This window comes from Scyliorhinus torazame, chromosome 6 (assembly GCF_047496885.1).
Source record: "Scyliorhinus torazame isolate Kashiwa2021f chromosome 6, sScyTor2.1, whole genome shotgun sequence".
Classification (NCBI taxonomy): domain Eukaryota; kingdom Metazoa; phylum Chordata; class Chondrichthyes; order Carcharhiniformes; family Scyliorhinidae; genus Scyliorhinus; species Scyliorhinus torazame.
Window position 1 is genome coordinate 154,357,918 of NC_092712.1, and position 16,204 is coordinate 154,374,121.

The 16,204-nt window shown below is 46.6% G+C and overlaps 1 protein-coding gene across 18 annotated transcripts in view; it reads right to left on the minus strand.

Moving 5' to 3' along the window:
* The window catches only part of LOC140425085 (uncharacterized), a 243,230-nt gene that overhangs the window by 159,718 nt on the left and 67,308 nt on the right, over positions 1-16,204 (minus strand). For 10 of the 18 annotated variants that reach the window (XM_072508974.1, XM_072508971.1, XM_072508968.1 and 7 more), the window contains exons 10-11: positions 14,420-14,491; positions 10,316-10,387 (exon numbers count right to left, since the gene is read on the minus strand). The exons of 2 other annotated variants lie outside the window; for them this stretch is intronic. In XM_072508974.1, coding sequence (XP_072365075.1) covers positions 10,316-10,387; positions 14,420-14,491 — 144 coding nt within the window. The remainder of the gene's footprint in view (positions 1-10,315; positions 10,388-14,419; positions 14,492-16,204) is intronic. 6 more of the 18 variants (XM_072508975.1, XM_072508972.1, XM_072508969.1 and 3 more) reach the window with 1 other exon arrangement.

Below are 16,204 nucleotides of genomic sequence, written 5' to 3' on the forward strand. Positions count from 1 at the left end.
AAGAAACTCAAGGCAGACGTGGTTATGTTACAAGAGACGCACTTGAAACTTATAGACCAGGTTAGACTACGCAAAGGATGGGTGGGGCAGGTGTTTCATTCGGGGCTAGATGCGAAAAACAGGGGGGTGGCTATACTAGTGGGGAAGCGGGTTATAGAACATAGAACAATACAGCGCAGTACAGGCCCTTCGGCCCACGATGTTGCACCGAAACAAAAGCCATCTAACCTACACTATGCCATTATCATCCATATGTTTATCCAATAAACTTTTAAATGCCCTCAATGTTGGCGAGTTCACTACTGTAGCAGGTAGGGCATTCCACGGCCTCACTACTCTTTGCGTAAAGAACCTACCTCTGACCTCTGTCCTATATCTATTACCCCTCAGTTTAAAGTTATGTCCCCTCGTGCCAGCCATATCCATCCGCGGGAGAAGGCTCTCACTGTCCACCCTATCCAACCCCCTGATCATTTTGTATGCCTCTATTAAGTCTCCTCTTAACCTTCTTCTCTCCAACGAAAACAACCTCAAGTCCGTCAGCCTTTCCTCATAAGATTTTCCCTCCATACCAGGCAACATCCTGGTAAATCTCCTCTGCACCCGCTCCAAAGCCTCCACGTCCTTCCTATAATGCGGTGACCAGAACTGTACGCAATACTCCAAATGCGGCCGGACCAGAGTTCTGTACAGCTGCAACATGACCTCCCGACTCCGGAACTCAATCCCTCTACCAATAAAGGCCAACACTCCATAGGCCTTCTTCACAACCCTATCAACCTGGGTGGCAACTTTCAGGGATCTATGTACATGGACACCTAGATCCCTCTGCTCATCCACACTTTCAAGAACTTTACCATTAGCCAAATATTCCGCATTCCTGTTATTCCTTCCAAAGTGAATCACCTCACACTTCTCTACATTAAACTCCATTTGCCACCTCTCAGCCCAGCTCTGCAGCTTATCTATATCCCTCTGTAACCTGCTACATCCTTCCACACTATCGACAACACCACCGACTTTAGTATCGTCTGCAAATTTACTCACCCACCCTTCTGCGCCTTCCTCTAGGTCATTGATGAAAATGACAAACAGCAACGGCCCCAGAACAGATCCTTGTGGTACTCCACTTGTGACTGTACTCCATTCTGAACATTTCCCATCAACCACCACCCTCTGTCTTCTTTCAGCTAGCCAATTTCTGATCCACATCTCTAAATCACCCTCAATCCCCAGCCTCCGTATTTTTTGCAATAGCCTACCGTGGGGAACCTTATCAAACGCTTTGCTGAAATCCATATACACCACATCAACTGCTCTACCCTCGTCTACCTGTTCAGTCACCTTCTCAAAGAACTCAATAAGGTTTGTGAGGCATGACCTACCCTTCACAAAGCCATGCTGACTATCCCTGATCATATTATTCCTATCTAGATGATTATAAATCTTGTCCCTTATAACCCCCTCCAAGACTTTACCCACTACAGACGTGAGGCTCACCGGTCTATAGTTGCCGGGGTTGTCTCTGCTCCCCTTTTTGAACAAAGGGACCACATTTGCTGTCCTCCAGTCCTCTGGCACTATTCCTGTAGCCAATGATGACATAAAAATCAAAGCCAAAGGTCCAGCAATCTCTTCCCTGGCCTCCCATAGAATCCTAGGATAAATCCCATCAGGTCCCGGGGACTTATCTATTTTCAGCCTGTCCAGAATTGCCAACACCTCTTCCCTACGTACCTCAATGCCATCTATTCTATTAGCCTGGGGCTCAGCATTCTCCTCCACAACATTATCTTTTTCCTGAGTGAATACTGACGAAAAATATTCATTTAGTATCTCGCCTATCTCTTCAGACTCCACACACAATTTCCCATCCCTGTCCTTGACTGGTCCTACTCTTTCCCTAGTCATTCGCTTATTCCTGACATACCTATAGAAAGCTTTTGGGTTTTCCTTGATCCTTCCTGCCAAATACTTCTCATGTCCCCTCCTTGTTCGTCTTAGCTCTCTCTTTAGATCCTTCCTCGCTACCTTGTAACTATCCATCGCCCCAACCGAAACTTCACACTTCATCTTCACATAGGCCTTCTTCTTCCTCTTAACAAGAGATTCCACTTCCTTGGTAAACCACGGTTCCCTCGCTCGACGCCTTCCTCCCTGTCTGACCGGTACATACTTATCGAGAACACGCAGTAGCTGATCCTTGAACAAGCCCCACTTATCCAGTGTGCCCAACACTTGCAGCCTACTTCTCCACCTTATCCCCCCCAAGTCACGTCTAATGGCATCATAATTGCCCTTCCCCCAGCTATAACTCTTGCCCTGCGGTGTATACTTATCCCTTTCCATCATTAACGTAAACGTCACCGAATTGTGGTCACTGTCCCCAAAGTGCTCTCCTACCTCCAAATCCAACACCTGGCCTGGTTCATTACCCAAAACCAAATCCAACGTGGCCTCGCCTCTTGTTGGCCTGTCAACATATTGTTTCAGGAAACCCTCCTGCACACACTGTACAAAAAACGACCCATCTATTGTACTCGAACTATATATTTTCCAGTCAATATTTGGAAAGTTAAAATCTCCCATAATAACTACCCTGTTACTTTCGCTCATATCCAGAATCATCTTCGCCATCCTTTCCTCTACATCCCTAGAACTATTAGGAGGCCTATAAAAAACTCCCAACAGGGTGACCTCTCCTTTCCTGTTTCTAACTTCAGCCAATACTACCTCGGAAGAAGAGTCCCCATCTAGCATCCTCTCCGCCACCGTAATACTGCTCTTGACTAGCAGCGCCACACCTCCCCCTCTTTTGCCTCCTTCTCTGAGCTTACTAAAACACCTAAACCCCGGAACCTGCAACATCCATTCCTGTCCCTGCTCTATCCATGTCTCCGAAATGGCCACAACATCGAAGTCCCAGGTACCAACCCACGCTGCCAGTTCCCCTACCTTGTTTCGTATACTCCTGGCATTGAAGTAGACACACTTCAAACCACCTACCTGAACGCTGGCCCCCTCCTGCGACGTCAAATCTGTGCTCCTGACCTCTATACTCTCATTCTCCCTTACCCTAAAACTACAATCCAGGTTCCCATGCCCCTGCTGCATTAGTTTAAACCCCCCCAAAGAGCACTAACAAATCTCCCCCCCAGGATATTTGTGCCCCTCAGGTTCAGATGTAGACCATCCTGTCTGTAGAGGTCCCACCTTCCCCAGAAAGAGCCCCAGTTATCCAAAAATCTAAAACCCTCCCGCCTGCACCATCCCTGTAGCCACGTGTTTAAATGCTCTCTCTCCTTATTCCTCATCTCACTATCACGTGGCACGGGCAACAACCCAGAGATAACAACTCTGTTTGTTCTAGTTCTGAGCTTCCATCCTAGCTCCCTGAAAGCCTGCCTGACATCCTTGTCCCCTTTCCTACCTATGTCGTTGGTGCCAATGTGGACCACGACTTGGGGCTGCTCCCCCTCCCCCCGAAGGACCCGGAAAACACGATCCGAGACATCACGTACCCTTGCACCTGGGAGGCAACATACCAAACGTGAGTCTCTCACGCTCCCACAAAATCTCCTATCTGTTATGTTTGAGGCAAAGACCATAGTGGCGGATAGCGGGGGCAGATACATGATGGTGAGTAGCAAATTACAGGGGGAGGCGGTGGTCTTGGTAAACGTATATGCCCCGAACTGGGATGATGCCAATTTTATGAGGTGCATGCTAGGACGCATCCCGGACCTAGAGGTGGGAAAGTTGGTAATGGGGGGAGATTTTAATACGGTGCTGGAGCCAGGGCTGGACAGGTCGAGATCCAGGACTGGAAGGAGGCTGGCTGCAGCCAAGGTGCTTAAAGATTTTATGGAGCAGATGGGAGGAGTAGACCCATGGAGATTTAGTAGACCTAGGAGTAAGGAGTTTTCGTTTTTCTCCTATGTCCACAAAGTTTATTCGCGAATAGACTTTTTTATTTTGGGAAGGGCGTTGATCCCGAAGGTGAGGGGGACGGAGTATACGGCTATAGGCATTTCGGATCACGCTCCACATTGGGTAGTCTTGGAGATAGGGGAGGAAACAGAAGGGCGTCAACCCTGGAGAATGGACATGGGACTAATGGCAGATGAAGGGGTGTGTCGAAGGGTGAGGGGGTGCATTGAAAACTACTTGGAACTCAATGATAACGGGGAGGTCCAGGTGGGAGTGGTCTGGGAGGCGCTGAAGGCAGTGGTTAGAGGGGAGCTGATATCAATAAGGGCACATAAAGGAAAGCAGGAGAGTAGGGAACGGGAGCGGTTGCTGCAAGAACTTCTGAGGGTGGACAGGCAATATACGGAGGCACTGGAGGAGGGACTGTACAGGGAAAGGCAAAGGTTACACGTAGAATTTGACTTGCTGACAACGGGTACTGCAGAAGCACAGTGGAGGAAGGCACAGGGTGTACAGTATGAGTATGGGGAGAAGGCGAGCAGGTTGCTGGCCCATCAATTGAGGAAAAGGGGAGCAGCGAGGGAAATAGGGGGAGTGAGGGATGAGGAAGGAGAGATAGAGCGGGGAGCGGAGAGAGTGAATGGAGTGTTCAAGGCATTCTATAAAAGATTATACGAAGCTCAGCTCCCGGATGGGAAGGAATGATGTGTTTCCTGGACCGGCTGGAATTTCCTAAGGTGGAGGAGCAGGAGACGGTGGGACTGGGAGCACAGATCGAGATAGAGGAAGTAGTGAAAGGAATTAGGAGTATGCAGGCGGGGAAGGCTCCGGGACCGGATGGATTTCCAGTCGAATCTTATAGGAAATATGTGGACTTGCTTGCCCCGATACTGAAGAGAACCTTTAATGAGGCGAAGGAAAGGGGACAGCTGCCCCCGACTATGTCAGAGGCAACGATATCGCTTCTCCTAAAGAAGGAAAAAGACCCGCTGCAATGCGGGTCCTATAGACCTATTTCCCTCCTAAATGTAGACGCTAAGATTCTGGCCAAGGTAATGGCAATGAGGATAGAGGATTGTGTCCCGGGGTAGTCCATGAGGACCAAACTGGGTTTGTGAAGGGGAGACAGCTGAATACGAATATACGGAGGCTGCTAGGGGTAATGATGATGCCCCCACTAGAGGGGGAAGCGGAGATAGTGGTGGCGATGGATGCCGAGAAAGCATTTGATAGAGTGGAGTGGGATTATTTGTGGGAGGTGTTGAGGAGATTTGGCTTTGGAGATGAGTCTATTAGATGGGTACAGCTGCTGTATAGGGCCCCGATGGCGAGCGTGGTCACGAATGGACGGGGGTCTGCATATTTTCGGCTCCATAGAGGGACGAGGCAGGGATGTCCTCTGTCCCCATTATTGTTTGCACTGGCGATTGAGCCCCTGGCAATAGCATTGAGGGGTTCCAGGAAGTGGAGGGGAGTACTCAGGGGAGGAGAGGAGCACCGGGTATCTCTTTACGCGGACGATTTATTGGTGTATGTGGCGGACCCGGCGGAGGGGATGCCAGAGATAATGCGGATATTTGGGGAGTTTGGAGAATTTTCAGGATATAAGCTGAACATGGGGAAAAGTGAGCTGTTTGTGGTGCATCCAGGGGAGCAGAGCAGAGAAATAGAGGACTTACCGCTGAGGAAGGTAACAAGGGACTTTCGCTACTTGGGGATCCAGATAGCCAAGAATTGGGGTACATTGCATAGGTTAAACTTAACGCGGTTGGTGGAACAGATGGAGGAGGACTTCAAGAGATGGGACATGGTATCCCTGTCACTGACAGGGAGGGTACAAGCGGTTAAAATGGTGGTCCTCCCGAGATTCCTCTTTGTGTTTCAGTGCCTCCCGGTGGTGATCACGAAGGCTTTTTTCAAAAGGATTGAGAAGAGTATCATGAGTTTTGTGTGGGCCGGGAAGACCCCGAGAGTGAGGAAGGGATTTTTGCAGCGTAGTAGGGATAGGGGGGGGCTGGCGCTACCGAACCTGAGTGAGTACTACTGGGCCGCCAACACCTCAATGGTATGTAAGTGGATGGGACAAGAGGAAGGTGCGGCGTGGAAGAGATTGGAGAAGGCTTCCTGTAGGGGGACTTGCCTACAAGCCATGGTGACGGCGCCGTTGCCGTTCTCACCGAAGAAATACACCACAAGCCCGGTGGTGGTGGCTACTCTGAAAATTTGGGGGCAATGGAGACGGCATAGGGGAAAGACGGGAGCCTCGGTGAGGTCCCCGATAAGAAATAATCATAGGTTTGCTCCGGGGAGAATGGATGGGGGATTTGGAACATGGCAAAGAGCAGGAGTAACACAATTGAGAGATCTGTTTGTAGATGGGACGTTTGCAAGTCTGGGAGCGCTGACCGAAAAATACGGGTTGCCCCATGGGAATGCATTCCGGTATATGCAACTGAGGGCTTTTACGAGGCAACAGGTGAGGGAATTCCCGCAGCTCCCGACGCAGGAGGTGCAGGACAGAGTGATCTCAAAGACATGGGTGGGGGACGGTAAGGTGTCAGACATATATAGGGAAATGAGGGACGAGGGGGAGATTATGGTAGACGAGCTGAAAGGGAAATGGGAAGAAGAGCTGGGGGAGGAAATTGAGGAGGGGCTGTGGGCTGATGCCCTAAGTAGGGTAAACTCATCGTCCTCGTGTGCCAGGCTAAGCCTGATACAATTTAAGGTGTTACACAGGGCTCATATGACTGGAACACGGCTTAGCAAATTTTTTGGAGTAGAGGATAGGTGTGCGAGATGCTCGAAAAGCCCAGCGAATCACACCCACATGTTCTGGTCATGTCCGGCACTACAGGGGTTTTGGGTGGGGGTGACAAAGGTGCTTTCGAAGGTAGTGGGGGTCCAGGTCGAACCAAGCTGGGGGTTGGCTATATTTGGGGTTGCAGAAGAGCCGGGAGAGCAGGAGGCAAGAGAGGCCGAATTTTGGCCTTTGCGTCCCTAGTAGCCCGGCGCAGGATACTGTTGATGTGGAAGGAAGCCAAGCCCCCGGGTGTGGAGACCTGGATAAATGACATGGCAGGGTTTATAAAGCTGGAACGGATTAAGTTCGTCCTAAGGGGATTGGCTCAAGGGTTCACCAGGCGGTGGCAACCGTTCGCCGAATACCTCACAGAAAGATAGAGGGAATGGAAAAGAAGAAGACAGCAGCAGCAACCCAGGGGGGGGGGGGGGGGGGGAACCAGAGGGATTCTCAGGGATGTTAATATATAAGTATAATATGTATAGGTTGTTGTTATAGATAATTGTATATTGGACTGTTAAAACATATTTTCGGAGAATATTTATCTGGGACAAGGCAGTTCCCATTTAGTTTTGTTTTTGTTTTATATATTATTTATTTCTTGTTTATAAAACTGGCCATTGTTATTTATATTGTTATATTACTGTGTAAAGGATACATAATGTACTGTGATGGTTGGCCAAAAATTTCTCAATAAAATATTTAAAATAATTTTTAAAAATGCACATTTTATTATTAAGTTGTAAAAATGGAAAATTTTTGTTTGAAAAACTTCAACAAAATATATATTTTTAAAAGCATAACAGCCAGTGGTCCATTTGGAACCATAAATACTATTATAGATAACATATTAGAGCTTCCGGTGACGGCGGGCGGGAGGCAGCCGCACAATGGAGACCCCGCTCGGGAACGGCAATTTCAGGGCTTTAAGCCCGGTCCCAGGGTCCGCGGAGGCGGCAGAAGAAGGGAGAAGGCACGGAGGAGGCACTGAGAAGACACAGGAGGGAAAAAAAACCCAAAGAAAAATGTCGAGGGTGAGCAAAAAAACGGCCGATAAAAAACCAGCTGGAGGTCCGTCGGGGAGTGGAAAGGTCACCGCGGGGTCACCAGGAAAAATGGAGGCTGGAGCACCAGGGAATGCCACACTGCTTACGGCTGAAGAAATAACCAAGGTGATGGCTGCGGAATTTGAAAAGCAGTTGGCGCAGATTGCGAAATGCATGGAGACGGTGAGGAAGGAGATGAGGGAGGTCTTGAGTGTGCTGGTGGACGAGGCGGTTTCCCCGGTGAGGACGGAGGTAGCGAGCGCAGTGGCGGAGGTGCGAGAGCAAGGGGAGGCGCTGAAGGAAGTGAAGGAGACGTTATTGCAGCACGGTGATCAACTTGCCTCGATGGGGAAAGAGATGCGGAAGGTGATGGATACTAACAAGGATCTGCGAGGAAAAATGGAAGACCTGGAAAATACATCCAGGCGACAGAACTTGAGGATTGTGGGGCTGCCCGAAGCAGTTGAAGGACTGAAGCCGACTGAGTATTTTGCCGCGATGCTGGCAAAACTACTGGGGGAGGGGGAGGACCCCTCCCGATATGAACTGGATCGGGCTCATCGGTCGTGGAGGCCTGTACCAAAGGCGAGTGAGCCGCCAAGGGCAGTGACTCTGTGCTTCCGTAGGTACAGGGTGAAGGAGAAGGTCCTGAGCTGGGCCAAGCAGAAGCGGATGGTGCAGTGGGCTGGAGCTGGTATACGTGTATACCAGGACTTTACGGTGGAGCTGGCAAGGAGGCGGGCTGCCTTCAACCGGGTGAAGAGGGCACTGTACATTAGCAAGGTGCGGTGCAGCATTGTATATCCAGCGAAGCTGAGGGTGACTTACAAGCTCAGGGACTTTTATTTTGGAACGGCAGAAGCAGCGGAGGAGTTTGCGAAAGCAGAAGGACTGTGTCAGAACTGACAAATTGAGGAATGGCCATGTGCCGATGTAACCTCATGACTGTATTTTCTTCTTTTTTGTATCACTGCGCGCGGGTGTAGAGATTAAAGGAGCCAAGGTGGTATATATTTGGACAAGGGAAGGGACGGGACTTTCACTCGAAATGAGAGTTCTTTGGGGTGTAGGTGGATATGCGGGGTTTGTGTGCTAAAAGGGGATCTTTGGGCTTTCCTGGGGCCGGGCAAGTAGGAAAGGGACCCGGGCGGGGGCCTCCACACTGGCTGGTTTGTGCCGGCCAGTGAACGGGACTGAGGTGGGGGGGGGCTGCGGCCATCGGAGCCTGGCAGAACAGGGTCCAAGTGGTCTAGCCGGGGTGGAAAGTTGGGGGGGGAAGGAACCGAGGGTAGGGGGAGGAGTTTTACAAGAGGCAGTGGACAGGAGGAGCTGGAGACCTTTGGGGGGGGGGGGGGGGGGGGGGGGGGGGGGGGGAGAGCTGTGTAAGATTAAGGGTGACTACGGGTAATCCCTGATTTATTTTTGTCATTTGTTTATGTAAACATGCGGGTTGAGGTTTGGGGGTTGGTGGGTAGATGGGATCATTGTTGTTATTATGGGGACTGACATATCTTGCTGATTATTGTTTATTGTTGATGGATGTAAATGTGGGAGAAAATGTGAAAATGGAGGAGAATAAAAAAAATAAAAAAATAGATAACATATTCCGAGACCATCGGAAAAAACATTAACTGACTATCTTGATTAGACTTACATCATGGTGACAGCAGACAGTTTCAAGGGTAAGCCATGACAGGAGAGCTCCAAGCCATGTTGTGCGCCCCGCGGGAAGCTGGGAACATTTCCAGCGCCCACGGTCAGCAAGTGTGCAGAACCATAGAATAGAAAAGAACCATAGAACCAACCTCTATGACCCTCTGCGGTAAAGAATTCTACAGATTCACTACCCTCAGAAGAAATTCCTCCTCATCTGTCTTAAATGAGCAGCCCCTTACTCTGAGATTATTCCTTCTGGTCCTAGACTCACTCAAAATGGGGAACAACAACCACTCAGCATCTAAGCTCCTGGCACTGAGGAACAAGCTGTATTCTGAAATACAATAGCCATTTTGTTGTGGCACAATTGAATAAACTTCCAACATAAGAGTCAAATGGGGTTGAAATCAAGACGGCGCAGTGGTTAACAATGCCGAGGACCCGGCTTCGATCCCAGCCCTGGGTCACTGTCCGTGTGGAGTTTGCACATTCTCCCGTGTCTGCGTGGGTCTCGCCCCCACAACCCAAAGATGTGCAGAGTAAGGGGCAATTTAGCATGGCCAATCCACCTAGCCTGCACATCTTTGGGTGTGGGGCGAAACCCACGCAAACACGGGGAGAATGTGCAAATTCCACACGGACAGTGAACTAGAGCCGGAATCGAACCTGGTACCTCGGTGCCGTGAGGCATCAGGGCTAACCCATTGCGCCACCGTGCTGCCCTTAGAGTAGATAAATTGACCACGCTAAATTGCCCCTTAATTGGAAAAAAATAATTGGGTACTCTATATTTAAAAAATAAAAATAAAATGGGTTTGAAATCATGATCCCCATCAATGGGTGGGAGGAACAAAATGGCAAATAAATGTAACATGTTTACCTGTGACAGGTTCAATATTGGTACTTGGAGCAGCTTCAGATTTCTCTACTTCACATTCTGGCTCTGCAGCAGCTGAAAAATAGAACCAGAAACATCGGTGAAAATCATTTGGTGAGCAGAGTACAGATCCAAACTAGACACTCCACTGTTTTAAAATTGATCGGATTTTCCAGAGTGGACTTATCTTACACTTTTTCATCCTTAGTCTGAAATATCCATGAACAGCGTAAACGTCTGCAGCTTCAAATTGCACACAATCATTAAAGGTGCTCTACTCCAAGCCTAGCTTCAGAAAAATATCTATTGAAGAAAGATTAGTGAGGAACCGAGAATTTTGCCACCTGGAGTGATGGGAAGTCTGAAGCTCACTGTCTGAAAAAGTGGTCAATGCAGAAACACTCGCATGTATTTAAAAACATTCGAGAGGATCGACTAGCATGGTGCCTTTGAAACAGTCTACAGAGTTTTTTTCAAAGGTTTTGACAAGGTCCCACATGACACACCATCAGAAAATTAAAAGCTCGGGGATCCTAGGGGATCGAAAACTGAAACATTGGCAGGAAGTGAAAGGTTATGGTAAACGTATTGTGATTGGAAGATCGGGGCAGCACGGTGGCGCAGTGGTTAGCGCTGCTGTCTCACGGCACAAAAGTCCCATGTTCGATCCCGGCTCTGGGTCAATGACCATGTGGAGTTTGCACATTCTCCCCGTGTTTGCGTGGGTTTCGCTCCACAACCCAAAGATGTGCAGGCTAGGTGGATTGGACACACTAAATTGCACCTTAATTGGAAAAAGTGAATTGGGTACACTAAATTTTAAAAAAATATATGAAAAAAAGTGTTTGGAAGGCTGGTTTTCCTGTATGTTTCTACGGTGTTCAAACATTTGCTGTTAGTCGTATATTTTGATGATTTAGACTTAAACGTAACGGCCATGATTAAGGGGCTTGCAAAGGATATGAAAACTCAGGTGGGGTTGATAGTGAGGAAGTTGTAGTTGACAAATTTATTTTTTATAGTTAACAAAGATAAACTACTCATGACCCTGCTAGAAAATGACTACGGGCATCACGGTGGCGCAGTGGTTAGCACTGCTGCCTCACGGCGCTGAGGTCCCAGGTTCGATCCCGGCTCTGGGTCACTGTCCATGTTGAATTTGCACATTCTCCCCGTGTTTGCATGGGTTTCACTCCCACAACCCAAAGATGTGCAGGCTAGGTGGATTGGCCACTCTAAACTGCCCCTTAATTGGAAAAATAGTTAATTGGGTACTTTGAAATGACTGCATATCTAGTGAATTTAGTTCTGCCAAACCCACAATTAATTAGCATGCCAGCATTCACTGTCTGAACTGACATAAAAAGTGGCTACTTGAATGAACCACTATTGCCATTCAAATTCCACCACAACAGAGGAAAGTTTTCAGGAGGCAGCATAAAAGTCTGAAAACAAATTTTAAAATGTCGATAATGGCATGGAAACATTCAAATTTTAATTTTCCAATTAAGTACAATTTAGCATGTCCATTCCACCTACCCTGCACATCTTTGGATTTGTGGGGGTGAGACGCACGCAGACACGGGGAGAATGTGCAAACTCCACACAGGCAGTGACCGGGGGCTGGGATCGATGGAAATCATTCAAACATGTTTTCGGAATATAAAACATAACAGCCAGTGGTCCATTTGGAATCATAAATACCAGTATTATAGATAACATATTACGAGAGCATCGGAAAAAACATTAACTGTCTATCTTGATCACAGACTTTTATCATGGTGACTGCTGCCGGTTTCAAGGGTAAGTCATGACAGGTGAGCTCCAAGCCATAGTGTGCGCCCCGTGCACCCTGTGGGAAGCTGGGAACATTTCCAGTGCCCACGGTCAGCAAGTGTGCAGAACCATAGAATAGAAAAGAACCATAGAATCCCACAGTTCGATCCCGGCCCTGGGTTACTGTCTGTGTGGAGTTTGCACATTATCCCCTTGCCTGCGTGGGTTTCACCCCCACAAGCCAAAGATGTACAGGTTAGGTGGATTGGCCACACTAAATTGACCCTTAATTAGAAACAAAATAATTGGGTGCTCTTTAAATTAAAAAATAACAAAGAGATCAAACCTGGGGATCTAATATTCAGGGATATTTGACCTTTGGGAAATACAGGAGGGAAGGAAAAGGTGGTGGGGTAGTACTAAAATAAAGACAGTTATGAGAGACGATCTAGAATCAGGTTATGTAGAGTTCATTTGTGTGGAGGTGAAAAATAGCAAGGGAAAGACGACACTGGTAGGGATAGAGTATAGACCACACTGTAGGAAAGAGTATAAATTAACAAATAACTGGAGCATGTAAACAGAATAGAGCAATAATTATCGGTGATTTTAATCTTCATGCTGACTGGGTTAATCAAGCTGGTATGGGTAGCTATAACACCAGACTGCATTTGGGATAGTTTCCTGGAGCAATATGTCATGGAGGCAACCAGGGGACAGGCTATCCTGGATCTGGTAATGGGTAATGAGGCAGGTTTAATAAACAACCTCAGAGTAAAAGATCCCAAAGGAAGAGGTGATCAAAACATAATAGAATTTCATATTCGGTTTGAGAGTGAGAAACTTGGGTCGGAAACAACTGTGCTCAACTTATATAAAGGGATCACAATGAATGAGGACAGAGTTAGCTAAAGTGGACTGGGTGGATAAATTAGCAAAAACGACAGTGAACAAACATAGGCAGACATTGAAAGAGGTAATTCATGACTCTCAGCAAAAACATATCCCAGTAAGGAGGAAAGGTTCTAAGAGAGGGATAAACTAACCATGGCTAACGAAGGGACTTAAGGAGATTATTAACTTGAAATTTAAAGAATCTAAGGAGACAAAAGTCAGTGATAGCTCTGAAGGCTGGGATAAATTCAGAATCCAGCAAGGGCTAAAAAGATAATAAATATAGAAAATAAACTGCAAGGACAAACTAGCGCAGAATATGAAAACTGACAACAAGAGCTTCTTTAAATATATAAAAAGGAAGAAAGAAGCCAAAGAGAACATAGGTCCCTGAGAAAATGAATCTCGGGAGATGGTTATGGGGAACAAGGAAATGGCAGAGGAATTAAACAGATAGATATTTTGTATCAGTCTTTACGGTGGACCATAAGACATAGGAGCAGAATTAGGCCACTTGGCCCATCGAGTCTGATCTGCAATACAATCATGGCTGATATATTTCTCATTCCCATTCTCCTGCCTTCTCCCGATAATCCCTGATCCCCTTATTAATCAAGAACCTGATCCCCTTATTAATCAAGAACCTATCTATCGCTGTCTTAAAGACACTCAGTGATTTGGCCTCCACAGCTTTCTGCGGCAAAGAGTTCCACAGATTCGCCACCCTCTGGCTGAAGACATTTCTCCTCATCTCGGTTTTAAAGGATCGCCCTTTGGTCTGAGATTGTGTCCTCTGGTTCTAGCTTTTCCTACAAGTGGATTTAGGGTATCCAATTCATTGTTTCCAATTAAGGAGCAAGTTTAGCATGGCCATACCCTGCACATCTTTGGGTTGCAGGGGCGACACCCATACAAACACAGGCAGAATGTGCAAACTCCACACAAGCAGTGACCCAGAACCGGGATCGAACCTGGGACGGTGCCGTGAAGCAGCAATGCTAACCACTGCGTCACCATGCTGCCCGAACCTCTCAGCATCTAAGGCTCCTGCGGGCGGCACGGTGGTTAGCATTTCTGCTTCATGACACCGAGGACCTTAGTTTGATCCCGCCCCGGGTCGCTGTCCGTGTGGAGTTTCCACATTCTCCCTGTGCCTGTGTGGGTCTCACCGCCACACTCCACAAATGTGCCTGGTAGGTGAGTAGGCCATGCTAAATTTCCCATTAATTGGAAAAAGAAGAATTGGGTACTCTAAATTTATTGTATTAAAATAATCTAAGGCTCCTGCACTGAGGAACAAATTGTATTCTGAAATACAATAGCCATTTTTTTTGGCACAAATTAATAAACTGCCAACATAAGAGTCAAATGGGTTTGAAACCATGATCCCTGTCAATGGATGGGAAGAAAAATTATGAATAAATTAACAATGTTTACCTGTGACAGGTTCAATATTGGTACTTGGAGCAGCTTCAGATTTCTCCACTTCACATTCTGGCTCTGCAGCAGCTGAAAAATAGAACCAGAAACATCGGTGAAAATCATTTGGTGAGGGGAGTACAGAACCAAACTTGACACTCCCCTGTTTTAAAATGGATAGGATTTTTCAGAGTGGACTTCCGTTCTATTTATTCATCCTTAGTCTGAAATATCCATGAACAGTGCAATCTTCTGCAGCTTGTAATTGATAATATGGAAAAATGTGTCATTTGAAACATGGAAGTCTGGCAATATCTGGTCTGAGAGAAACATGATAGGATGCAGGGAAAGATCCCACAAAGGGTTAACAGCAGCTGCCAGAGCAGGATTGTAAAATGCAGATATCCTTGGTCAAGCAGGCTCAGCAAACAAGACAAACAGGATTTTGAATGAAGCCAAAAACAATGGCTCACACCTTCATTGAAAGTAATTAAACTTAGTAAGGATCTGGAAAAGAATGGATGAGTTCAGTTGAATTTTGTGATAATTCGAAGGGTGAAAATTTGCTAATACCAGGTAAATTAAAGAAAACTCAAGGCTCTTAGTCTATGAGAAACATAATATCAAAGCCAAAATCAAAGTCAAAATTGAGCTGAGGACACAATTGGAAAATAAAACTATAGAAATGACAGGAATTAAAAGTAACACCTATTGAAACTAAAGCATTTTGAACACCACAAAGGAAACAATGTAATCAGATCTATGAGATGAAGTAATGTCAAAATGTATACTTAGTTGGATTAAAAGGTTTAGATCAAAAGGTACTTTTTACAATCAAAGAAAATAAGAGTTACTTTACAATAACATCAAAAAACGTAATTGTTAGAAAGCAAATATAAACCTCGAGACCAGGGCAGGAACTATCAGATTCAGATCCAGATCCGGGACCAGAGCTCAGAGGGAGGGAGAGAGAAGCAGAGAAGGAACAAGCAGCTAGACTCAGATCACAATCAGCTCGGCCATGGGAAATGGACAGGGCAGAGCAGCTGAGCTAAAATAGCTGATACATCTTAAGAAGACCAGACTTTAAAGAAGATTGATTGTCAAGTTGGGCCTGAAGGTCCCTTCAACCAACCAGAAGGATCCAGACGCAACATCTTTTTACTTTTCTGTAAAGACAGTGATTGCATCTTTTTTTAAAAATATATATAATAATAAAATAACTTAAAAGTTTTAACCTGAAACAGTGGTTATTCCAAAGTCTACTTTACTTACTTAGCAATGCGGGACCCAGGATCGATGCTACTAAGTGGCAAGTAGATGAAATCTTCGGTGAAAGTATGGGTTATACCAGGGGATAACTTGAGAATATAGTTTGACCTGAATAGCACCCACTGAAGCTTGCATCGGAGTCGGGGAGTGAGAATCCCTGATCACCATTTAGAATGTCGGCCCTTTTTGGTATAGGGGGACTTCTAAGAATAGTGGTGATTTTTCAAAAACAAGCTTAAAATTGCACAGCATCATTGCTGGTGCTCTACTCCAAGTTTAGCTTCAGATAAACATCTACTGGAGAAAGATCAGAGGAGCAGAGATTTTTTTTCCAGCTGGAAAGTGTTGGGAGGTCTGAAGCACATTGTCTGAAAAAGTGGTCAATGCAGAAACACACACTTTATTTTTTAAAAATATTGAGGGAACAGGAGGATCGACTAGCATGGTGCATTTGATGTGGTCTACGTAGATTTTAGCAAAGCTTTAGGTCCCACATGACACCATCAGAAAATTAAAAGCTCGGGAATCCTA